Source organism: Malania oleifera, chromosome 12, assembly GCF_029873635.1.
Source record: "Malania oleifera isolate guangnan ecotype guangnan chromosome 12, ASM2987363v1, whole genome shotgun sequence".
In the NCBI taxonomy this organism is placed as follows: Eukaryota; Viridiplantae; Streptophyta; class Magnoliopsida; order Santalales; family Ximeniaceae; genus Malania; species Malania oleifera.
The window spans coordinates 78,789,825-78,817,225 of NC_080428.1; the positions used below are offsets into that span (position 1 = coordinate 78,789,825).

General features: G+C 38.3%; 1 protein-coding gene across 1 annotated transcript; it reads right to left on the minus strand.

Moving 5' to 3' along the window:
- Positions 1 to 1,180: 1,180 nt before the first annotated feature.
- Positions 1,181 to 27,401, minus strand: LOC131144535 (uncharacterized). Its single transcript, XM_058093231.1, has 4 exons — positions 26,748 to 27,401; positions 4,312 to 4,464; positions 4,009 to 4,214; positions 1,181 to 1,547 (listed from the first exon to the last, which is right to left on the minus strand). The coding sequence occupies exons 1-4, from the start codon at positions 27,249 to 27,251 to the stop codon at positions 1,340 to 1,342; spliced, it is 1,071 nt and encodes a 356-aa protein (XP_057949214.1). The 5' UTR covers positions 27,252 to 27,401; the 3' UTR covers positions 1,181 to 1,339.

Consider the following 27,401-nt stretch of genomic DNA (forward strand, 5'->3'; position numbering starts at 1 on the left):
TATTCCAATCTTTGTTTTAAAAAGAAAAAATTGATCCAAAAATACGTTCAACTTCAATCTTACTCTTAGGATTTTAATTTATTTTTTTTGTATTCAGTCATTCCAGCAAGAGAAAGCAGCTGTGTAGTGTTTGGGAGCATAAATATAAAATTTTGAATTTACATTAGTGCAAATTTAAGAGAAACTTGATGTAATCTTTTTAAAATTTTTTATTTAAATTCACACTATTTCAATCTAAAATAATAGCTCCCAAATACATAGTCAATCACTTAAACTCTATCTCCTCATACTCTCTCATGCACTAAGTTGCTGCTCTTAATTGTTCATATCCTCATTTTCTTTTCACTAGAATGAGGCTAATAGTAGTTAGGTTAAACTAACGCACTATTGATGAAATTGTTAAAAGCTAACGGTACAATAATAGATACTTGGGAGTAAAAGATAAAAAAATAAACAAGCAAGATAAACTAAATCAAATCAAGTAGTTTGTTTTGATTATTTTACTCATTTGAAAAAGTTCTAATTCTTAAAAATAAAGAATTGCACAATTCAATTTGGTTTTTTATTTATCAATAAAGGAAACAACCAAAGCTAAACTACAGTATCAAACAAAATCACTGAACCGCCTTTTTATTAATTTTTTATTTTTTTTTCTTTTGTTATGTTACTCTTTTTTTTAAAACTTGTGTTTAAAAAAGTATTGAATTTAGATAAAATATAATATAAATTGTAAATAAAATCTATCCAACCAAATCTAAATTAAGATTCAAAATTTATGTTCCCAAATTCGACATAAAATCATTTTCATGTTTTTGAATGATTAATATACCCTTTATAAGCAGGATAACTATTATAATCAATCAAATCCAACAGTCTAGTTCAATCCCATAAACTATAGTCCTGAAACAAACACACCCTCAAGGCCTCAACCATCTTTTGGCACACACTATATGTAAGTTCTATTTCTCTATTCAGCTTTGCCGAGGGAAAATATAAGGACCGCTCAAAAACATGAATGCCTAAATCAGAATGAAGTTCAGCAATCTGGCCTGGCAAGGGCCTCAAATGACAACAAACATGAACAATGTCAGATCCCGAATGCTCTAGCCGGAAGCCTGAAGAGGTAGCACTTCATCTTTCTACCACTTATAAGGGATTCGTATATAGAAAGGAAGAAGAATTTTAGCTATAAAAAAAAAAAAGAGCATACTTTTTTACTTCGAATACAGTGGCATTTACAATGACAATGAAATGATATCAACAGAAACAATATACTGGCAGCTTAATTTCTGAATAAGCACAGATTACAATCTGATCACACAAATTTGGGTCTGTATTTTCATCTTTGAAGAAACAGGGCGGCTCCAACCAGGCCGAACCACAGCGTAACGGCTACCCAGAAGACTTGGTTCTTCTCCAACCCAATAGGGGGTCGCCACACAAGAAAGTCCCCCAAAAAGTCCTTTGATGATGGAAGCTGATTCGTTGTTGACCCGCTTAATCTTTTATCCCTGTCCTTGTATTTGTCACTCCATGTCACAGCATAACTGGCACAGCAGCACAAACATACAGCATTCAAAACTAATGTTTTAGGAAACATGGCAATTCACGATTAATATTGTGCAATCAGCATTATCAACGCATTATGAACAGATAATATAATGCAATGTTTCTTTAAATTTGCAAAACAGAAGCATATGTACTGAATCTACATCAAGTTTAACCAGTAAAAATCCAAGGGACCATGCAGATTTTGAGGATGGTTTTTCTTCCGAATAGTTTATGTAAGAGCCAAAAAATAATAATAAAAATAAAATTAAAAAATGCAGCACCTTCACAGTATAACTGTTCTAGTAGCAATCAAAATTCTTCAGCACTGTCAGTTAAAATAGGAATGCATTTGCTTTTCATGTTTGTCTGACTCTACAGATCCAAATAGACTCTGAGAGGCCATATAGCCTCTTACTAATGCCAGGAATGCACATGAAAAACAGCGCTTAGAGTAGCAGCATATATAAAGTAACACGCGCCAAGCAATAACTCATCTCCTTGGCCCCCACAGGGGAGGCTAGGGTTTGGCTCCCCTTAGCGAATGTTTTTGTGTGCATGTCTGTGCGTTGTATTATGGTTGTCTGCACATTAAAGATCCAAAGTTATTCAGTATGTAGGGTGCACTATGCCTTGCAACCAAAAACATGTACCAAAGAGGGTAATATGGCCAGCAAATGAATGGTAATGGAGCATAATACAGACAATGGTAAACCAATGCCCAATATGACTTGAAAAGAGGAAAAAATGGCATGCACAAGTCAGTGCTACCAGTTCAATTAGCTTACTGACAGAGAATAACACAACCAGAAGTACTTGCACCCCCACACCAAAGGGCATAGTGAAGCACCTCAGATTGAAGAGCTTTGGTATAGGCGGTTAGGCACCTTACGCAGCTGAATAAATTAGGAAAGCGTGATATGCAGTTGAACACCAGAACAATACTAGTGTGTGCTGGAAATGAATACAGAGAGCTGCAAAGACATGCAAAAATGGGAAGGTCAATATGCAAGATAAGGTTTAAGGGTTCTTGCAACACGAAACATTCTCTATAATAGTAGGGGAGTACGGGATTCATGGAACTCAAAAGAAGAAATGGTCCACTAAGGATTGTTATCACCAAGGATGTCATAAATCTCCTGAGCAATGAAAAAAGTATCTGCATGAAAAGGGAATGAAGAAAAGAAATAAAACTTCTATATACTCCATCAACTAAAAGCCAAATAGAAAGTTCGAATACTCATTGGCCTTTCTTCAGAATTCAAATTCAAATTTTAGAAATAAATTAAAGGCCCGTTTGGTCATGGAAAAACAGTTTTCCTTTTCTATTTTTAGCTTTCCAATGAATTATAAACATGCCAGCTTATTTTTTAGTTTTCCAAGATTTGCGTTCAAAAAGTAGAAAATAAAGGGTTTATTTAGTCATAGAAAATAATTTTCACTTTTTATTTCTAGATTTTCAAATAATTGCAAAAATCAAAATTCGTTTTCCAATTTTCCAAAAATTATATAGGATATCAAAGATCTAAAAAATAATAAAAAGATGTTTTCCAACTTCTTGTAAAAATTTAGAACAAGGTGGCATTTTCGTAATTATTTGAAAAATTAGGAATGGAAAATAAAACTATTTTCCACAGGTGAATATTGCTGCCAAAAAATTTTATTATTTTACATTTTTTTTATCAAATGTTGCAAAGTTGAAAAATAAGCTTGATTCATTCAAATTCTTTAGAAAAATAAAACAAGGAGAAGGAAAACTGTCTTCCATAACTAAAATGGCCCGAACTTCTGTCAAGAACATGGATTTCAGGCTTTAGATTTGGATTTATGTGGATTTGGAAAAAACTAATGTAATTTTTGCAATGCATTTAGTCAAAACTCACACAAATCCAAACCCAAAGTCTGAATTCCAGGCCTTAAACACACGTTAAGGGTAAAAACATATTCATTTTCCATTTCCAGTTTTGCAAAGAATTACAAAAATGCCACCTTAAGGAAAACTGGGAAACTCTGCCAACTTGGTGGTAGTTTTTGTAGTTCTTTGAAAAACTAAAAATAGTAGATGTAGAGTTTTGATATTTCCAAGTTATGATGTATGACTTAAGGAATGCACTGTCCATGAATAGCCACAGACGGTAATAGCAAGGTTCCAAGCATAGATGAAAACCCATATGCTTTTAAAATAATTCATATCTGATTGTGTGTGGAATGTATATATATATATATATATATATATGTATGTATGTATGTATGTATGTATATATTTAACCTGTCCCCTCCACCCATCCCTAATATATGCACACACAACCCATTTCTTGCACAAAGAGAAATAGTTCTATTTTTTGCAGATGTTATGAAGTATTCCACTTTAGAAAATATGCAAGATGTTGAAATAATTAGCTAAAAGCAGCAATTAGCTACATATTGAATGATAAGAGGTACAAATATAGCTATATTTACCTGTCATAGCTAGATCCTATCAATGGTATTGTTACCATCTCCTCCTGGGATATCTTGATCTTAGGCGCTTGCAAAATGTAGCGAAGTTCAGCAGCTTGACGTCTAATGCTGACACTAGGATGCTGCTTCTCCAACTGCTGGTAGAGAGCTATGCAATCTGCATGGCGATTATTAGCCTCATAAGCCATAGCAAGCCATATTTGTATCTGAAACCAGAATCAGAACTTGCTCATTAGTCTGTGACCAAACATCTGCCCCAAACACAGCAAAATACCTGAAAGATTCTTTCGGCATTAAACCAACCTCCCCACCAAATAATGTTGGCCTTGGAATGATTGTGAGGGCACCTTCTAGGAACTCAGTGGCCCGCTTGTACATGCCCTTTCCATAATACTTCTGACCCAACTCAAACATCAACTGAGCCGCTGCTCTCCGCTCTGCCTGCTCCTTAGCAACCTGGTATCTCATGCCAAAACAGAAAATGTTCTCTTTTTACTACTAGCATTTGTCAAAACATCAACACCAAATCAAACTAGTAATGAACCCAATTCAGCAGCTAAACATGCCGCTTCAAGCAATCTCAATGTCTATATGAGGTTCCTGCTGGCTACTGTTCTAAGGTTGGATTGTAATTATATAAGTGAGAGTACTTGTGTAGTTTTAAGCAAGGTCTTAAATTTCGATTTCGACTAAAATTTCAAAGCTCCAAAAGTACGGAAATTTCGACGGAAATTTCGATTTTGATTTCGATTTTAAAAAATAATGGAAATCAATAGTAAAGCATGGAATTCTTTATGAAACTTTAGAAATGATAAACAAACATAATAATGAGTTTCAGGACAAATATATTACAAGTTAAACACATCTATGTTGTGTATGAAGTGGAAAAGTTGTAATATAGTGTATGTATCAAACATATTTGTAAGAGAATGTACAATAAACATATTCAGCTAATACAAATGAAATTCATAAATCATTTAAATATTATTTACTATACAAATAATGATAATTTAGACATAAATGGTTAAATAAAATGCTGCAGTAAGTTTTTTTTTTTCATATAATTTCAAAAGCATTTGTAACAATATTTTTTTTCGATAAAAATAAATAAAATAAATTTCGAGAGAAATTTCACTTCACTCCTAAATCTCTTATTTGAATTCTATTAATTGTATAGTTAAAATTTCAACAAGTTTAGCTGAAATTTTGAGATTTTGATTAATTTCAGGATGATTCGTTGAGATTTTGATGGAAATTATGCAAGACGGAAATCGACTGCCATTTCGATTTCAAGGGTGCCGGAAACTGAAAATTCCGACAATTTCATGGAAATTTAAGACCATGGTTTTAAGTAGGGCCTTTGTCCCACACAGAAACTTTTGAAATTTTTAGAAGGCTTTCTAAGTCAATACACCACTACAATGGAATTTGGAGGTGTGAAGCCCAAATAATTTTACACGCGCACGCACACATATATAAAATGATCTGGCACTAACATGTGTATAAATAACAAGACTGTTAGCACATATCTGGTAAAGATTAACAGTCTGTTCAGTCATGCTAATTTTGAAACGTGTGATTAATAACTCTTCCAAATAGGGGATCACAAAATAAATATTTAGAACAATTAATTCATTTTCACCTTTGTGTCTCTCCAAGTCATTTAGGCTTTTTCTAGAGAAGTTCTTATGCAAATTTCTGGATGGTTTTGTTGTGTTTTAGAGATGATTTGCAATAAATTCAACAAACTCATTCAAGTGTTTTTTCTCTCTCTTTTGAGAGGGGGTGGGTGGCGTGTAGGGAGCCAAAGAATTTTTTATGTATGCACTCCTGATGTCATACTGCCTCGACAAAATTAAAATGATATTCTGCAATGGAGTCAAATTTATTGCTTCCAATGTCTTGAACCAGACCATTGTCAAATCAGACGGATTTTAATTACACGAATTTACATCATTGGGATAACAAAATGATGTTTTTACTCACTGTGTTGAAGATACCCTACATTCTTGATTCCAATTTAACAAAGGCCAAATGACATTGATCAAACTAAAGCAGAACACAAGATGCATGAAGAAGATAAATTGCGAAACACTATCTAGACCTGTTTACTCCAATCAAGTAAAATTTGAAATGCTGTAGAATTCAAATAAAATACAGAAAATAAAGGTGCAGGCACTTTTTTAAACGTAAAATAATTTAAATTTGCCAGGGTTGTAGGTCAATTGCACAAGTTTCCAATTGTAGTGTCAAAACTTAAAGATTTTAAAGGTAATGTTCATGAAATACTGCATGTGGGAGCTATTATTGAAGAACTTCCACCTAAGTGGAATGGTTACAGTACATTATATTGAATAATAACGGTCAAAAAATAAAATGGAAATAAAAAGAAATTTCCTTTATCCAGAAGTCCAACAGTAATGGCAATATGAAAGCAGGCAGAACCAGCTACAGCTCAATCATTGTTATAAGAAGGGACATCTCAAATAATAATGGATATACTGGAGAAGATAGAAGAAAGAGATCACCCACAAAGCAAATATGGCTTGGAATAATTTCTGGTCGACAAATTGTGGTGATTTTGCATAAGACCACACTGAATAATGTTTCTCATCAATGATATGGTTCTGCTACAGTTCATGGCTGCAGCAACAAATCTCAGTTGAAGAATATCAATAGGCTGCATAAGGACTGGAAGTACTAATGGGAAATCATAACTCAACAAAAGTTTTAGAAGAGAAGGTGTTGGACTTTAGTTTACTCATCAGAAAAAAAAAAAAAAAAAATGATCTTATTAATCTTCTTCGTGTTCCAAAAATTAGGAAAAACTTTGTACTACAAATTTATTTTTTGAGAAGGGATAAATGCTATAATAAAGTTTGACTAGTTGATCTTGTCTAGGAATGGTGTTTGTTTGAAAGGGATATTCTTGTGATGGGATGTTTAAGCATACTTGTATTGAAAGCGACTCGGAATTGGTGGTGAGATGGATCGCATTTGGAATTTGCTCTTCCTGGTACTTATGGGACTTTTGGGAATTGTTAGAGGATGAGCTATAAGGCCTTCAGTTCTCTATAAAGTATCAATTTGGAGAAGGTAATCAGGGAGCGGATTACTTGGCTCATCAAGGCAAGGGAGGCAACACGAGGAGATATTTTGTAGGTGATGTGCGGCCGAGTAAAATGAAAGGTCTAATTCATATGAATAAGATGAGTATTCCAAGCCTTCGTTTTTAAATGACATCATTTGGTTCTCCTATGTTTTCCTCAAGTTTTTGTTTTGCAGGTAATTGACATCAGTTTGCAGGTATTTTGCTTTTGTTTGTGTTGGTTTTGTCTTGATTCATATGGTCTTGTTTAATTTGTTTTAGTTGGATATTGGTACGGGTTTTGTTAGGCTTGTATTGGTTTTGTTGCCTGAGATGGTTTTGCTAGTTATTTTTTGTACATTCCTAGGGGCATGTTTGTAACCACCGTTTTCCTTTGTCATAAGTGAGGTCTATCAATAAATTTGGGATTTTCATAATTAAAAAATAAATAAATAAAAAATAAAAAAACAGGAGACAAGATGAGAAACACAGAAACAGAGGCAAAACATAACAAAGATGAGAAGGAAGAAGAAGAGAAACAGAAACCTGCTGGATTGCGAGAGACAGAGACAGGGAACTGCAGCAATCAGATTTCAAAATGGGAAGTGTACAATAACTTACATGTCCAGAACTTATAACCACCACTACTAACACAAATTTACAAAATAACCCCAACTAAACAAGGAATTGCAAAATAACACTAAAGTACTTATAAGCCTAAATTAACTAAACTTCTAATATAACAAAGCTTTCCCAAACTAAAATATAAAAGAATAGATACAATATAAACATTGAAAGTTCTCTAGTGATTGTTTTCCATCAAACTCCCCTTGTTAGAGAAAAACTCAAACTCAAGTTCTGAAATGGAGAAGTAGCCTTAACTCCATTAGTGGGAACAAATCATACATGTGGGCAAATCAAGAGGAGACACGATTTGCATCGCATCATTCATCACCATTGGAGAATATCTAGAAGATCTTCCAGCTGCAAGTAGCATAGAAGGCTGAAATCAATTTAATATCCAAATCTATTGGCAGCTCAAGCAAATAAGTGTTAAAATATCAATCCTGAATATCTTTGTAAATAAAATACAAATTAGGAAAGTGGTAATTATGGGGGATTTGATATTATTCAATAGGAAATTGTTTCCTTGTATAGAATAGGTAATCGTATTATATATTGAATTGTACAGAAGAACAATAGAATGAAGAAAAATATTTTTCAATCATTTCTTCTTTCATGGTATCAGAGCTCGGGTTTCTTAAACCCAGCTAAACGATGGCTAACAGCAAAGGCTCTACCTCCTCTGCAAACATCACCAGTGACTCAGAGGTTACGTCCGGTGGGGGTATGAATGGACTGGATAACACAGTCTTTCCCCTCTCATTGGAAAAACTAAACGGAAAAAATTTTCGTGACTGGGCTCAGTCCATGAAACTAGGGATTGAGGGAAAAGGAAAGCTTGGATATCTTACCGATGAGCAAAGGAAGCCAGACCCTTCCGACACTGTAGCCCTGCAAAGATGGAGGTCCGAAAACTCCATGGTCACGGCCTGGCTCGTCAACTCGATGCAACCATCAATCGGAAAAATTTACTTGTTCTTGCCGACGGCGTAGGAAGTCTGGGAAGCCGTGCGTGAGACGTACTCTGATGTCGAAAGCTACTCACAAATCTTCGACATCAAGACCCGATTGTGGCAGATGAGGCAAGGCGAGAGAGGCGTTACCGAGTATTTCATGGAGATGAGTCATCTCTGGCAGGAGCTGGATCTGAGCATCGATGAGAAGTGAAAGTGCTCCGGCGACAGAACTCGATACTGAAGGAGGCTCGAAAACGAGAGGGTCTTCGAGTTTCTTGCCGGCCTGAATCGAGAGCTCGATGACGTGAGAGGACGGATCCTTGGCCGGCGACCTCTCCCTTCAACCCGAGAAGTCTTCACAGAGGTCAGGAGGGAAGAGAACAGGAGGCGGGTGATGCTGCGGCCTCAAAAAGGATCCGCTAAGCTGGACCTGGCTGTACCTGTATCCGCCCAAAAATTAGATGAGCTACACGCTGGGCCAGATGCCTCAGCTCTTATATTAAAAGGCCCAAGGGGACCTAGTCAACGACCGCAAAGAGGAAAAATATGGTGCGACCATTGCCGAAAAACAGGCCATTCAAAAAATACCTGCTGGGAGATTCATGGAAAACCAGCAGATTGGAAACCGAGACAATACCAAAAAAATCGTGGGTACCAGGCCAGCACTAACGGATCAACTGAAAGATCACAAGGAGAGAACAACAATACCCCGTCCAGCAGTGCATTCAATCCTGAACAATTGGATCAGTTATATAAGATGATTTCATCGATGCAAACATCGAGTCAATCTTCCTCTAGTTCCTTGGCTCACCGAGGTAATCATCTGTCAGCTTTAAAAACCACATCTTATTCCAAATGTCCTTGGATAATTGATTCGGTTGCATCCGATCATATGACTGGGTCTTATCAATATTTTTCATCCTACTCACCATATGTCGAGAATTTGAGGGTAAAAATTGCAGATGGTTCTCTCTCACCAGTTGCTGGAAAAGGAAGTATTCGTATATCTGATTCCTTAACTTTACAATCGGTCTTACATGTCCCCAAGTTATCGTGCAATCTATTGTCTATCAATCAGTTAACAAAAGATTCAAATTGTTCCGCTAAGTTTGTTTCCTCTCATTGAATTTTTCAAGACCTATCATCGGGAAAGACGATTGACACTGCTAAAGCGTATGAGGGACTCTACTAATTTGAGGAGGCAAGTTTCAGTGAACTATGTAATACTGCAATTTGTGATTCTGCATCTACTTCTAGAAATAGTGAACTTTTGTTATGGCATTCACGGATGGGTCATCCCAATTTCCACTATTTAAAACGTTTGTTTCCTTCTCTTTGTTCAAATAAAATGGCTTCTGAGTTTCAATGTGAAGTATGTGAGCTTGCTAAACATCGTTGTACTTCTTTTCCATCATCCATATACAAACCATCTCGCCTATTTGCTATGTTTCACAGTGATGTATGGGATCCCTCACGTTCCCTAAATCGCACCAATACAAAATGGTTTGTGACCTTTATCGATGACCATACTCGTTTTTGTTGGGTCTACTTACTGAAAGACAAAACTGAAGTCCGCTCCATTTTCATCAATTTTCATACCATGATTCATACACAGTTCCAGACTCATATTCAGATCCTACGTACTGATAATGGTACGGAATATTTTAATACCATCCTGTGAACTTATCTTCAAGATAATGGGATTGTTCATCAAAGTTCTTGTGTGGATACCCCTAAACAAAATGGGGTTCCTCAACGAATAAATAGACATATACTTGAAGTAGCCCGGGCATTAATGTTCACTACCCAGATGAAACATTATTTTTGGGGCGATGTCATCTTAACAGCCACACATCTCATTAATCGAATGTCAAGTCGAACACTCTCATTTGTCACCCCTCTTCAGAAATTTCAGGAACACTTTCCTACCTCTCGACTTCCTTCCAATCTCCCACTGAAAATTTTTGGTTGTACTACCTTTGTTCATGTCCATGCACACCATCGCAATAAATTGGATCCTCGTGCCATTAAATGTGTCTTCCTTGGTTATTCACCTACACAAAAAGGCTACAAATGTTATGATCCGGTCTCAAAACGACTGTTCGTTACTTTTGATGTCACTTTCTTTGAAACCACTCCTTACTTCCCAAAGCCCTCTCTTCGGGGGGAGAAATGGAGTGAAGATCGGTTCTTTCATCCTTTTACTACTGAATCTGCGGTTACTCCAGTTACTCCATTCCCTGACCCATCTATTGAGTCTTCCATTAAGTCCTCCATTACATTACTTCCCAACTTGCCAAACACAACTGAACACTTATCCTCAGGGGGAGATGCAAGAGAGCAAAACAACGCAGATATATTGGTTTACTCAAGAAAGCCGAAAACAAAGGAGAGGGAGAATCTCATACCTGAGGCACCAAGAGCGTTGGAACCGGTGATGGCTCCAAATAATCATGAGCCCTCGCCTTATCCTGACCTAGTAATTGAGTCTTCCTCTGATAATTCTGCACTTGATAATATCAATTTACCTATTGCAATCAGAAAACAAACCAGGTCATGTACTCAATACCCTTGGTCGAAATACATGTCTTATAAAAGCTTGTCTACAGGATATCGTGTGTTTGTCTCTAATCTTGACAAGATGCAAATACCAAAACACATTCAAGAAGCTCTAGAAATACCAGAATGGAGAGAGGCAATCATGGAAGAAATGCGAGCCCTAGAAAAAAATGGAACTTGGCAGTTGACAGATTTACCGAAAGGGAAGAAGCTAGTGGGATGTAAATGGGTCTTCACAGTGAAATGTAAATCTGATGGAACAGTTGAAAGATATAAAGTCAGACTTGTTGCAAAAGGCTTTACACAAACCTACGGCATTGACTATACTGAGACATTCGCACCAGTGGCAAACTTAAATACAGTTCGGGTTCTCTTGTCCCTGGCAGCCAATTTAGATTGGCCTCTACAACAACTTGATATTAAAAATGCTTTCTTAAATGGAGAATTGGAACAGGAAGTTTACATGACTACACCACCAGGATTCAGTAGAACAGGTGAAGAAAACAGAGTGTGTAAATTAAAGAAATCGTTATATGGCCTCAAACAATCTCCTAGAGCATGGTTCGACAGATTCGCAAAGGTACTAAAGAATCAAGGGTATCGACAAGGGCAATCAAACCATACACTATTCCTCCAACAGTCTGAAGGAGGTAATAGAACAATCCTACTAGTGTATGTCGATGATATAATTCTTACTGGTGATGATACTATAGAAATGGAGAAATTGAAGAAGGTTCTGGCTACTAAATTTGAAGTTAAAGACTTGGGACAGATGCGGTATTTTTTGGGCATGGAAGTGGCAAGAATAAAAAAGGGAATTAGTGTTTCTCAGCGAAAGTATGTTACCGACCTCCTAGTTGAAACTGGCATGCTAGGGTGCAAACCTAGCGAAACCCTGATAGAAACAGTAAAGAGGGTTGAAGATTGTGGAAAACCAGTAGAAAAGGAGAGGTATCAGAGATTGGTTGGCAAGTTGATCTACCTATCACATACTAGACCAAACATTGCATTTGCAGTCAGTGTAGTAAGTCAACATATGCGTTCACCAAAGGAAGTTCACTTAGATGCTGTATACAAGATCCTTAGATATCTCAAGGGATCCCCGGGAAGAGGACTCTTCTTTAAGAAATGTAAAAGCAAGGAAGTAGAGATCTTTACAGATGCAGATTAGGCAGGATCAGTGGAAGATAGAAGGTACACCACAAGATATTGTACATTCGTCTGGGGAAATCTCATAACTTGGAGAAGCAAAAAACAGAATGTGGTGGCTCGTAGTAGTGCTGAAGCTGAATTCAGGGCAGTCACTCAAGGGATTTGTGAAGGATTGTGGTTACGAAAACTATTGGAGGAATTACAGGTACCAGTGAACCTCCCTATCAAACTCTACAGTGACAATAAGGCAGCTATTAGCATCTCTCTTAATCCGGTCCAACATGACAGGACTAAACATGTGGAGGTAGACAAGCACTTCATCAAAGAAAAAATTGAAGAAGGAATTATAGGCATGACCTATGTGCCAACCAAGGAACAAACTGCAGATATCCTCACTAAAGGGTTGGGACGACAGAGCTTTGATGATCTTATTAGCAAGTTGGAGATGATTAATATTTATGATCCAACTTGAGGGGGAGTGTTAAAATATCAATCCTAAATATCTTTGTAAATAAAATACAAATTAGGAAAGTGGGTAATTATAGGGGATTTGATATTATTCAATAGGAAATTGTTTTCTTGTTTAGAATAGGTAATCGTATTATATATTGGATTGTACAGAAGAACAATAGAATGAAGAAAAATATTTTTCAATAGTTTCTTCTTTCAATAAGCATTCGGCCTATATTTCAAGATTATGGACAATGTTTCACTAGATTTGGTTAAGGAAAATATAGAGGGAAAAAGATGAAAGGGATGGAGGCACAAGTTTATTGGATTGACGAGGAATAATCTCAACAATATTTTCAACAATAGATTCCATAACTAAAGAACTTTCAACAAACTCTACAGCAACCAATTGCCCCTCATTCTTTGGGTCAGGTGATGACAAGTCAAGGTCCATCTCTTGCCTAGAGGCTCCAACAGTGTTTAGGGTCACTAAAGACAAGTCTATCACCTCATTTTGTGAAGATTCATGACTCATGTCCTTAGAAGAACCATAAAAATGAGCACTAGTAATATGCAAATCATTTACGTAGTCATGATACTCAATTACACAACAATTTGCATAGGCACTTCTAATATTTGATTGCTTATCCTCAACAATTTGAGTTCTCTCTTACACATCTTGGTGGGATCTGGGAATACCTCATGACCATGTAGAAATTGATCTAGACTGATGTAATTCTTTAAAATAGTGGTGTTATGCTGGTAGCTGGAGGAATCTCTTAGTTTCCAAATCCATATTGTAAGAATCAGATAGAGTAATGGGATGTTTTCGAACATTTACATTCCTCTTGATTTAATCCCTTAACCCTTTCATGAACAAAATTACCATTGTAGGCTCCTTACTAAGAGCACATCTATAAAAGAAGTCCCCAAATTTAAGGTAATAATTGGTGACAATAGAAGAAAGTTGTCTAAGACTACACAATTGGTCAAGTGATTGTTGAGAGTTGCCAACTAGGTAGGAACCACATATACAAATCTAACTCATTTCTCTTTTTCTCCCAACAAAGAGTAAATATACAAAGAGTATATATTGAGCGATTCAAATTCAGACAGGTACCAAATAGATGAGCAACAGAAGATGGATTCTTCAAACCAATATCAAAATCTCACAAAGGACAACCAATTAGTCGTAGTAAATCTTAAAACACAGCAGATGGGCCTCAATCTGAAGGCTGGCAAGCCATCAAAACTCTGAAATTTTTGTGTTGGCAGTCCAATATCTGAAGCTAACTTCCCAATTTCTCAAGTTTCCACAAAATAAAGCTTACAAAATGCAGCCAATGAAGTCTGAATCCAGTGTTGGTACTGAAATTATCCTCCAAACATGTATCACAGGATAACACTTGAATTTCTCCTAAATTCTCCCTCAAATCTCAAGGGTTTTTTTTTTTTTTTTTTTTGGCCGTTGGAAGCAGGAAGACACTCTTGAAGTTCTCCCACTCGCACGCCACCAGCGCACGGGATGCATGCGCCAGCAACAAGGGTCCTCCGGCGAAGGCGTTCTGGCTAGTGGCAGATCAAGAGGTGGGTTTCTAGAGAGCATGGCAGTATATCAAGGAAACTGCAGGATGTGTGAGAATTTGAAGCAGGGTTCGCTGGAAAAGTTTCAGCCGACGGATGGGGGATCTCCAGTGGTCAGACGGTGATGAAACTTCAGATAAGAATGTTTCGAGGCAGTCTGTCTTCAATGGTGTGTTGTGTTGCAAGATGATTGCTGGAACTTGGTTTTCGAACCAGTGGCACGAGTGTAATTTTATGGAAAAGTTGCAGGCTGATGAAGTGAAGGGGAGCTTAGGCGCAACGGTAAGGTTGTCGCCATGTGATCCAGGTCACGGGTTTGAGGCGTGAAAACAGTCTCTTGCAAAAATGCAAGGTAAGTCTGTGTACTATAAACCCATTGTGGTCCGCCCCTTCTCCAAACCCCGCACACGCGGGAGCTTTGTGCACCGGGCTGCCCTTTTTTTTGGCAGGCTGATAAACAGTGCTTCAGTTCCTGCAATTTCTGAACTTTCAATGATTGCATGGTCATTGGGTTTTCTTTTATGCCAATTTGATGGAGGATGAGAAATGGAACTCATTAACTATGAATTGAAAGAATTGAGGGAGAGAACTAGAAGAAGAAGAAGAAGAAGAAAGGAGCAACAGGACAGACGAAGAGAAAGGAAGGAACAGAGGCAGAACAGATGACAGAGGAAGAAGAAGAAGAAGAAGAACAATAACCTGTAGGGGAGAGAGAGGGAAACTGCGGCAATCTGATTTCAAAATGATAACTGTACAATTGCCCACTACTACTAACACATATTTACAAAATAGTCCCAACTAAATGTGCAATTAAAAATAAACCAAAAGTACTGAAAATACATAAAAAAAGGGGGCAGCCCGGTGCACAAAGCTCCTGCGTATGTGGGGTCCAGGGAACGGGTGGACCACAATGGATCTATAGTACGCAGCCTTACCTTGCATTTTTGCAAGAGGCTGTTTCCACGCCTCGAACCCATGACCTCTAGGTCACACGGCGACAACCTTACCGTTGCGCCTAAGCTCCCCTTCAAAAGTACTTAAAATACACAAATAAACCTAAATAACTAAACTTCTAAAATAACAAGAGTTTTCCCAAACTAAAGTATAAAAACCTAGACACAATATAAACATCTAAAGTTCTCCATTGCTGGCTCACCATCACAGTGCTTGAGTGATACAAGAAACCATAATCCTTTGGCAGCATCATAGACTTGAATTGAGAGTTGGCATCAATAAACAAATAGGGAATGACAAACTCAACAATGGGAATTTCTGAAATACTTTTGAATTCAAACACACTCATTGCCTTGCTTGTATTGTCTTCAAGTAACTTTGACATGATCAACAATCTTAGATTTTTTGTCCTCGTTGGTTAGTAGAGGAGCCTCAAAATGATTTTCTTCCCATTATAGTGGAAGCATATGTCTTCTCATATCCTTTAGTCACACCCAAATCATCCAACCAAGGAGAATCGAGGAGTGCATGACCAATATTCATGGGTATATATCACACCAAACATTAGCAAAATATTCACCCATTTGGATAGGAACCGAACATTTTTCACAAATGTGTAGTCTTATCAATCCAAGATATGTCAAAAGGCTTTGCATGGGGTTCTGGATGAAGTTGCATACAAATGACTCCATTTCTAGAAATCAAATTCATAGAACATCTTCCATCAAAAATGAATTTGCAGACTTTTCCCCTAAACTTAAGAAAGGTGTGCAGTGGCTTAATATTATGCTCAAAGAATGACAAATGTTATTCATTTTTCCAGTAAGCTATCGCCACATTCCTGGATTTATTTATATATACCACAACTATACATCACCAAAAGCCCTCAACACACTAGCCCACAATTCTCAGCCTAATCATGTAGAACCATAAATTTGACTCTTAATTTTCAAGAACTATCTTCAATTCACCTTTGATCTTGAGTGTCGAGCTGAAATGAAACAAATTCACTTTGAAAATTCACAATGCAGCAAATAAACCAGATTTTTTATGCTGACAGAGATAATTTCTCACTTTTCATGTCAAACTATCACATTTGTTTGCAAAGTATCAAATCTGCACACAAAATATCACGTTGCAGATCAAATGTCACAAAAGAAACCCAAAATATTGTGGCTGGAGCAATTTCTCGCAAATCTAGTACCAGGAAAAGACTCTGGTAGATTCCCACTAGCAAGTCACTGACACGCGAAGTGTGAGCCAGAGACCTTTGGCGATGAAACTCTGGTTGCTGGTATATCAGAGGCTGGTGAGCCTAGTGGTGGTGGCGAAGTGCAAAAATAACTCCAGCAATGCTAAATTTTGAAGGGGTTGGCAACTCGGTTGTCAATCAGATACAGTGCCATAATTGTTGGGAAAAATATTATATATGAACTAACTCCCACAAATAAATCAACTGTGTAATGCAAATAATAAATAAAAATGAGACACAAAATTTAACGTGGTTCCCTCAAATGGACAATCTAATCAGACCACTCAAGTTTCACCCCTTTCCTAGTCAATCTAATCAACGAACTGACAATTTAGAAAAACCATCAACAAACCTGCGGTAGTATCCAGCCAATCCCAGGAAACTTCTGATTTCCTGCACATTCTTCAGTTGTACCCAATCTACTACCATCTCAATCTTGCTCTGGTCTACTGAAATACCACCCCTGGATATTACATGTCCAAGGAAGGTAACCTGCTCTGGCCAGAACTCACACTTCTTGAATTTCGCAAACAATTTCCTTTCCCTCGGTACCTGAAGTACAATTCTCAAATGTTCCTCGTGCTCCTATGGGCTCTTTGAATACACCAGTATATCATCAATGAATACCATCACAAACTGGTCCAGATACTGGGAAAAGACCCTGTTCATCGAATCCATAAACACTGCAGGAGCATTTGTCAGTCCAAACGGCATAACCCAGAATTCGTAGTGGTCATACCGAGTTCTGAATGTCATCTTTGAAACATCCTCTGCTCTGACCTTTACCTGATTATACCTAGACCGTAGATCTATCTTTGAAAAAATGTGTCCCCTGTAATTGATCAAATAAATCATCGATGCGAGGAAGCGGGTACCTATTCTTGATAGTCACTTTGTTGATTTCTCGGTAGTCAATGCACATTCTCATCGACCCATTTTATTTTTCACAAATAATACCGACTCTCCCTAGGGCGACACACTAGGTCAAATAAATCCATTGTCTAACAGTTCCTACAACTAGTCTTTCAATTCTTTCAACTCTACCGGTGCCATTTTGTACAGCGCTTTCAAAATCGGTGCTGTCCCCAGTACTAAATCAATAGAAAACTCTACCTCACGATCAAGAGGTAGTTCCGACATATTCTCGGGAAAAACATCAGGAAAATCCCTCACTACTGGGATATCCTCTATCCTAAATTCTCCTTCTGATACCACCTTTACATAAGCTAAAAATCCCGGCAACCCTCTAATAACAACCGCCTCGCCTGAATGGTGGATAACAACTGTGGTGGGGTGCCCACACAAGACCCCACAAACCTATACTCCTGTCCCCTTGAAAGTCTTAACACTACCTCCCTCTGATGACAATCTATACTTGGATGATAAGCAATTAGTCAATCCATACCCAGTATCACCCCAAACCCATGCATATCCAAGACCATCAGATCAGCTAATAAAAATCTCCCCTGAATGCATACTGGACGTTTTTGAGTACCTTACCACATATCCCCACAGCCCCTGTTGGCGTAGCCACTGACAAACTAACACCCAACTGCTATTTTTCTAACCCATAAAATTTAACAAACTCCCGGATGATAAAAGAATGAGTCGCCTCTGAATCAAATAAAGCAGTAGCTGTAAATGACAGAATTGAAATTGTACCTGTCATAACATCTCCTATTGCCTCTGCATCCCCCGGTGTCCGCGCGTAGACTCGTATTGGGGCAATATTCCTCTGCTGTCTACCTCGGGGTGCCTGATGACCTCCTCAGTATGGTCTATAAGTAAGCATAACAACTAGCGGTGTTCTGCAGTCCCTCGCCATATGCCCCGACTGACAGCACTGATAACATACAATCTCCCAGATCCGGCACACTCCTGAGTGTCTCTTGTAGCATATGGGGCGAGAAGGGGGCATCTGCCTGCCCTGCACTGCCCAATCTCCTCCCTATCTCCGTCCACCTCTGCTATTCTGCCTCCTCCAAGGCCCTCGGCTAGACCCTGCCTGAACATCCGGAGGTGCGGGCCCCTTTCCTTGGCTCTGTGTTCCGATGCCTCTCTGAAGGTCATTCTCAATCACGACAGCTCTATCTACTATCTCTGCAAATGTCTGAACCCGAAAACCTATAACCTGCTCAAACAAACTCTGTCTCAGACCCTCCTCAAACTTCCTTGTCTTCCTCTCCTCATTCGGTACCAAGTACGGAGCAAACCAAGACAGCTCAACGAATCTAACCGCATGCTGTTGTACTGTTATCGGTCCCTGCATTAGATGCAGAAACTCCGCTGCCTTCGCACTCCTGACTGTAGCGGGAAAGTACCTCTCGAAAAAAATTTCCCAGAAGCTGCTCCACGTCACCGCTACAAGATCCGGTCTCTACTCCAACAATCTCGCTGCTCTCCATCAACGTTTCGCCTCCTCGATCAGCTTAAATGTCGCAAATAAAACTTTATACTCATCTGTACATGGAAGAACTACCATCATATCCTCTATGTCTTGGACTCAGTTCTTAGCCACAAGTAGTCAGCTCCCCTAGAGAATGATGGGGGTCTCATACGCGTGAACTACTTAATCGTGCAGCTCCGCTCCCCTGAATCTCTAGCCATCTCTGTCATCACCTACTGGGTGACGCTACGTAGTACAACATCAGGGTCTCCTCCACCCATACTGGAAGGTCCTACATCACCCCCTCCATCCTATGCACTACTACTCCCTAGATCCATCATGCAAAGGGTATAAAACCGTTTTAGAACTCTATTATCATAACTCACTAACACACCAAGCATACTAAAACTCACAAAATATTCGGCTATAAACATTTCTCTTAACACTCTTAATCTCCATTTAAGATTCAATCCCACCACTCAGAAACACGATCCGGCGATAGTATCTATGGTTTTCCAGAAGTCGTCACCCCAGGAAAAACACAAAAGTAACCACGAAACTCCTACTTTCAGGTCGCAAGACAGAACCCTAAATTCTAATATCATCCTCTAACAACAACTGATTCATATCTCGTCAATATTCATTCCTATATTCTGATATTGTAATACGTTGTTTACTAAAGTCTGCAGAGCCTAGCAACCTAGGCTCTGATACCAAACTGTAACGCCTCGATTTTTCATACCATTTTTTTTCCATATAAATAACACATATCGACCACGTCAACCTCTAATACCGCAATACATAACCCGACCCAAAAGTGGGTACCGAGTATACAATCATACTCATATACACAACCCTAACAGCGGAAGTCATTTCATATATATATATATATACATACCACGGCGAATACACATACTAGAGTACCAACCATCCATAAATACAAGTCTACCACAAAACCTCTAGGGGAATCAAATCTCCCTAGCTCAAAATACTCACCCTGTCTACCCAGGGTATCTGCTCCCCTCTATCTCGAAGCTCTATCACCAGGCCAACCTTGGTTTCCTAAAATATTTAAATGATTGGGTGAGACACATCTCAGTAAGACAGAATAAATTATCTACAGTGTATGGCAGTCAATTCATTATATCATAACATATATTTATTTCAGTAATAATATCTTCTGAGAAAATATACCATTTTTACAATCATAATCATATAGATATACAACACAAGCTTTCATAAGCTTTTACTTTCATTTTCAAAACCATTTCCTCAATCATAATCATATAGACATACAACACAAGCTTTCATAAGTTTTTACTTTCATTTCCAAAACCATACACACGCAACCCATAATTACCAGTAAAGTTCCCGAGAATAGGGAAGCTTACCCACCTATACAAGTAACTTCCCTCTGCCCTGATATTGTTTGCATCCTAACCCAATTAACTCGGGTTCAGCTACAACCAATACTTATCAAATCACTCACCTTACTCAGTAAGCCCTCAAGCGGAATGTTTTACTTCGCTTTAATTATTTATATAATTAACTCATATTATTTCATTTCTCAGTTTCTTTCTCATTTCCATTTTCATGTCATTTCCCTTTTCATTTCATATCCATTATCATTTCTTTTTCATTTCCATTTCCATATCTAGCTCATGAGTGTCCCCAGTTACCGTTACATCCATGTCTGTACTCATGGCTGCCCTGAGGATATCTCTCCATGTGCTTCCCCCTATGAATAGGGCTGTGTGGCCCGAAGGCTGGACCTAGCCGCGGTTGGCCGACCCGGTTAGGTCAAATATCATATCATATATCCCATATCTGTAGTATGACTGGCCGGCTTATAGCCCTAATCCGGGCTCAGGGGACACAACAACTCTACTATACAGCTCAGTCTACTGTCACGCCACACGCTCCACTAGTCTGTGTGGTTGCACTGTCTCCACTAGCAACGGTGCCGTGCTCAATATCACTTCCCATCATTAGGGTTTCCATATCCATCCATTAGGGTTTCATTACCACATATCCGCAATCATTATGCGGTATTGGCATTTCATCAATCACATTTTTGTATTCATATCTCACAATTCAATATTCATATTGCAGAATTAGCGTTGCAATATTCATATTTCTCATTTCCATATTTCAATATTTGTATTGTAGTATTCACATTACAATACTCACATTCTCATATTCTCAATTTCATATTCTCATATTAGTAGTCACATATCATTATTCTCATTGCAGTATTATCATTGCAATGTTCAAATTTTCATTATTCACAACTCATATCATTTCAATGGTATTTCATCAATTCAATACTCATTTCATCTCATAAATACATATACATGTCTCAATTCACGTAATTCACATTTCTTAATAAAACACATTTCCATATTTCACATTCATCATTTCTCAGAAGATATATTTTCAGTACATTTCACTTTCATCATTTTTCATAATCTCATATTTCTCAAGGTAAATCATTTAACCCAGTTTTAAACACTTCTCAATATAAATCATATGCCACACAAATTTCATTTGATAATTATATCATAATAAATTCCAGGTAAAATATCATAATACCATTTTCACATAATAACTCAATCAGTACTTCTCAAATTGACTGTAATAATTTATTCTCCTTACCTGGCTTACTGAGATTTCGCTAAAACATCCAAGTTCTATGCCCCTCGGCATTCGCAGCCCAAAAACCTGAAATTCATATTTTCCCCAAATTATTCAACTCAACTCCCAAAATAATTTCCCTTTAACGCTTCCTAGGTTTCGTATACTCCAAAGTAACTTAAAAACCCTAAAATACACCACTTACCCTGATTTTGGGAAGGTGTCCTGGAACCCCAAACTGAAAATCTGCTCCGCGTAGGTTGCAGAGAATCTTCCCAGGAACCCCGTGGTGGTTCCTGATCGTCAATTGGGGCTTTAACGAAGCCGGGATCGAAGGATGAATGGAAGGGGTTCGTGGGTTTGCATGAGTGAGAGAGAGAGAGAGAGAGAGAGAGAGAGAGAGAGGATTCGTGTTTTGTTTAACAAAACACTCGCGGGATCCTTTCTTATAACGTCCTCTGTAGAGAAAACCGTCGCCAGTTTTTTGTTCCCTTCAAAAAACCGTCGCCGGTTCCCCCCCTCTTTTCAATCAAAAACCTTTTTTTTCTCAATTTTTTTTATTATTTTATTTTCTCGGGTCTCTATATCACCGGTTCCAACTCTCTTGGTGCCTCAAGTATGAGATTCTCCCTGTTCTTTATGTTTGCCTTTCTTGAGTAAACAAATATTTCAGTGTTGTTTTATTTTTCTGCATCTCCCCCTGAGTTTAAGTGGTCTTTTGTACATGACAAGTCAGGAAATGATGCAATGGTAGACTCAGTGTATGGCACAGATTCATCAACAGAGAAATCAAAGAACCGATCTTCACTCCATTTCTCCCCCTGAAGAGAGGGCATTGGAAAGTAACGAGTGGTTTCAAAGAACGCGACATCAAGGCTAACAAACAATTTTTTTGTGACAAGATCATAACATTTGTAGCCTTTCTGAGTATGAGAGTAACCAATAAAAACGCACTTAATGGCACGAGGTTCTAATTTATCCCGATTGTGAGCATGAACATGAACGAATGTAGTACATCCAAAGATTTTCAGAGAGAGATTGGAGTGGAGCCGAGAGTTGGGAAAACATTCCTAGAGTTTATGGAGAGAAGTAGCAAAAGAAAGAACTCGACAAGGCATTCGATTAATGAGATGTGTAGCTGTTAAAATGGCATCACCCCAAAAATATTTTTTCATAACATTAATGCCCGAGCTACTTCAAGAATATGCCTATTTTTACGTTCAACAATCCCATTTTGTTGAGAGGTATCCACACAGGAACTTTGATGAACAATTCCATTTTTTTTAAGATAATGTTCCAAGATATCATTGAAATATTTCGTACCATTATCAGTACGTAAAATTTGAATGTGAGTTTGGAATTGTATTTGAATCATGGAGTGGAAACTGGCAAAAATAGAACGGACTTCGGTTTTATCTTTCAACAAGTAAACCCAACAAATACAAGCATGATCGTCAATAAAAGTAGCAAACCATCTCATGTGAGTGTGATTAAGAAAGCGTGAGGGGCCCCATAAATCACTATGAATCATAGTAAAAGGTCTAAATAATTTGTATGTGGATTTTGGAAAGGAATTACGTTGGTGTTTTGCAAGTTCACAAATCTCACACTGAAATTCAGAAAATGTTTTATTTGAAAAAATGGGAGGAAATAAATGTTTTAGATATTGAAAATTTGGATGACCCATCCTAGAATGCCATAAAAAAATTTCACTATCACTAGAAGTAGATGCAAAATCATAAATAGTCATTTTACATTGTTCACTCACATTTGCATTCTCAAAGTAGTAGAGTCCCTCACATTCCTTAGCACTGCCAATCGTCTTCCCCGATGATAGGTCCTAAAAAACATAATGAAAGGGAAGAAATTTAACAGAACAATTGGAATTCTTAATCAACTGGCTAATGGATAGTAAGCTACAGGATAAATTAGGAACATGAAAAACAGACTCTAGTGTGATGGAGTCAGAGAGTTGGATATTCCCTTTGCCTGTGACAGACGAGAGGGATCCATCTGCAATTTTAACTTTCAAATTTCCGGCACAGGGGGAATATGATGAGAAAAGATGATAGACATCAGTCATGTGGTCAAAAGCACCAGAATCAATAATACAATGAGTTTTGGATTTAGAGATTATATTCAGGGCTTGTAAAAAATTACCTCTTTGGGCTAAAGAACCTGAAGAAATATTTGTGGAAGACAAAGCTCTGTAATAATTTAACGAGGTCTAGTCCGCCAACCAAGATAGACCCTGCCTCAACATTTTTTTATTAATCCCAATCTTTCTGTCAGCAATCGTCTGGCATGTAAGATCTAGCAAGCTTTTAATGTTCAAATAGTTCGCAGCCAGAATGAGATCGAAGAGAGTCGTCTAGTCAACCTTGACGAAATCGGTGTCCCAAGACTCGAGCTCGTCGTTGGCGTTTCGATCGTCAGTTTTCGGAGTTTCAATGTGTTTCTTGCAATATTCGATTACCTTGGCCAAGATCTTGTTGGTGACAGTGGACAGGGGAATACCGTTGTCGGCACCATGGTTTTAATAAAGGCCGCGACCGTTACGTAACGCCATTACGTAAAGGTTTTTTGGGTTACCGATACCGTTACACACTGCGAAATCGGTGGGAAGAAAAATCACGGCCGTAGCAGCCGTTACGGACCACGACCGTTACGTAACCACTACAGGACTGTTACACCAAAAAAATATTTTATTTTGTACTTTTTCTTCTCACTTTTTCTCTCTCTTTCATATGTCATTATCAATATACCAAGTGGCAAGAGGTGGAAAAGATTATAATGAGGATGACAATGATACAAAATTTACTTTTTCTTTAAATACTCACAATGGATGCATTAATTAACAATTTCAAAATACTAACTTGTTAAGAAATTTTTTTTTTTTTTAATAATATTAGTAATGTGATATTTCTGTTCTTTATTTTTCAACTTCAACCTTCTTTCTTTTCTAGCTATTTTATATTTATATTATTCGTATGTCTTATGTGCCTAATAGATTAATGGAGTGTATAATGTATTTTATTCTATTAATTCATTTAGCACACATAAGAATTTATCACAGATAAGAACAATGAGAAGTATAAATACGCGCACACACGTAATTTTCTATCAATGATGGTTTAAAACAAATGTAAACTTGTTGCCCTTACCAAATAACTTAGTTACTCGAACTAAAGGGTCCAAAATACACTAAAACCCTTCCTAAGAATGGCCAAAAGCTTAAAACATGCAAGTACGCTAATATGCACAAGGTTGTGCGTGCTTAAAAAAAATTCACAGCCGTTACACCCGCTTCCCGTTATGTAACATCCGCTACTCCTGCTTCCCGTTACACCTGTTACCGTTACGTTACGCTACCCGCTACTGCGATTTAAAACCATGGTCGGCACAGTCGTCCTCAAGCATGTGTTTGATCGTCTGAGACTCAAGAGCCACAATCTCATCGATCTCAAAGATCTCACTGTCGAAGCTCCTCAGCGTGATCTTCCTTGCCGACATAGTCGATTCCGCCTATAAAACTGGAAATGAAACGCTGAAGCCGTATGATTCAGTGGATGGGGGGACGTCATTGTGTTGGTGGTTGACGGCGACTTCGTAACCCGAGTAGCCATCTTCTTCGAACGGACGATTCGGTTCCGTCATGTCTCCGTCGTTACTGTATGCATCGAACGAAGACATCTCTACTTCTCTCTCTCTCTCATAATGGGAAGAGCCCACCGAACTTCTTGGGCTTGCACCGCCAGAGATCGGCAACGAGGAGGGTCCAGTCGTAGCAGACCAAGACGTCCTTGATCTCCTTCTTGGACTGCTCGTTGACGTGCTTCTAGTAGAAGGTGACGAAGGCCTCGGTGATGCTCTAGTGGAGGCACTGCTCAAGGCAAAGATGGCCAGAAGCAGTGACGACGCTGGTGACGAAGAGGAATCCATGGAGTTCTCGAACCTTATGGAACTCTGTTGAAGGACTTCGTGAGATTCAGAGGTCATCGAACCTCTACTTTGGCTGGCGATTTCCGCCATTGATAGCTAGGTTTAATCTCCTAGCTCTAATACCATGAAAACAGAATGAAATTTCTGTATTTCTTGAATAATTTTGTACAAGCCAATACAAACTACTTATAATACAATCTCTACTCTAAATATGGAAACAATCTCCTAAAAGAATTTCACTCAATAATATACAATAAATACCCCCTAAATCTCTCCAATATACACGGGATTTCTACAACATGGCACATGGTACTGGGACATTGGCACATGCATGTGCATCTACGATCCTACAATCTAAAATTTAATTTTCATAATCTTTTGAATAGGTGCAGTAAAATTCAAATAGTTTAACTGTTAGCACATAATAAAATAACTCTCAGTCCCTGATCCATAATAATTCTTTTAAATCTATGAATAAGATATCCTAAAGACAGATTTGGCACAACTAATTTGTTTCCCTCTATCATATACATGATCTCTAGATAAGTCTTTAAAAGAAATATACAAATTTTTGGACATTGTACACTGAAGGTGATTTTCCATAAGCTCTAGCACGAACTCATTCAAGGAAGTACAAATATCTCATTAAAGATAGTGATTTAATCATGTCTGAAAGCCATAATTTTTTCTTGAATTTGTACCCTACCTGACAGCTGCAACACTTTAAACTTACCCACGCCCATAGTTGCTGAGGAAATAAAACTCTGGATCTTGAGTTATACATTGGATGTGTAATGTGTATAGAAAATGATGAACTTAGCTGAAGTTGGTCAAGTAATCGTGTGAAACACAGATAAGTGGTCGTTTTAGCTTTCCCCATTTCAAGAAAAGGGAACTGGGAAATTGGGAATTTTACTATCTTTTCTTTCTAGAACGTTTTCTCAACAGCCAAATGGAGGACTATTTTTAAAAACAAAGCCCTGTTCTGTCCCGTTTCACTGGAAAAAAAAACACAAGAGAAACAAATCCAACAGAGGAGAAAGTAACAGCGCTCCAATTCAAACACAAATACGTACCACGGAAGTTCACAATGCAATCAAGCGTAAGAAAAAACAGAAAAAAAAATAAATAAAACAAAACAAAAAGAAAACACCATACCTTTTCAAGCTCCTTCTTCACTCTCATCCTCTTCTCTTCCTCTGTCTCTTCTCTGCCCTCGCCTTCGCCACTCTCCCCCATTCGACTCTGCAACTCCTCAGCTTTTTTCTCCAACTCCCTCCTATCCTCAATCTCCGTCACTCTCTTCAACATCTCCTTCTTCCAATCAAACTCCTCTTCCTCGTCCCCGTTCACATCGCCGTTGCCCTCGTCGTCACTGGAACCAGCATCGAAATCGACGGCTTTCGCCTTCGAATTCGCCTTTCCTCGAGCGACGAAGACTCTCTGGTTGCGAGATTCCCCGTCAAATTCGAAGCTCGTGGCGCCGACAGAAGCGCAGGCTGTGGCGGCGGTGGCGATGTAGTGAGGGTGAGGCGGCTGCTCTCTCTTGGCCAAGTTCAGAAGGACGTCAACGGCCGCCGAGCGAGTCTTGCGTTCCGGTGATATGGTCCGGAGAGACGCTACGTCAATCAACAATGCTAAATTCCCCATTACAGCGGCCATTTCGCCGGAGGCGCAGAGAGAGAGAGAGAAAGGTGGAAGGGGATGATAAAGTTATGGCGGGGAGTCGCGGGAGATATTTTGGTAATTGGCCGTGCAAAGACGAAAAGCCCAATGACTTTGCTTGCTATGACCAAGAGAGAGAGAGAGAGA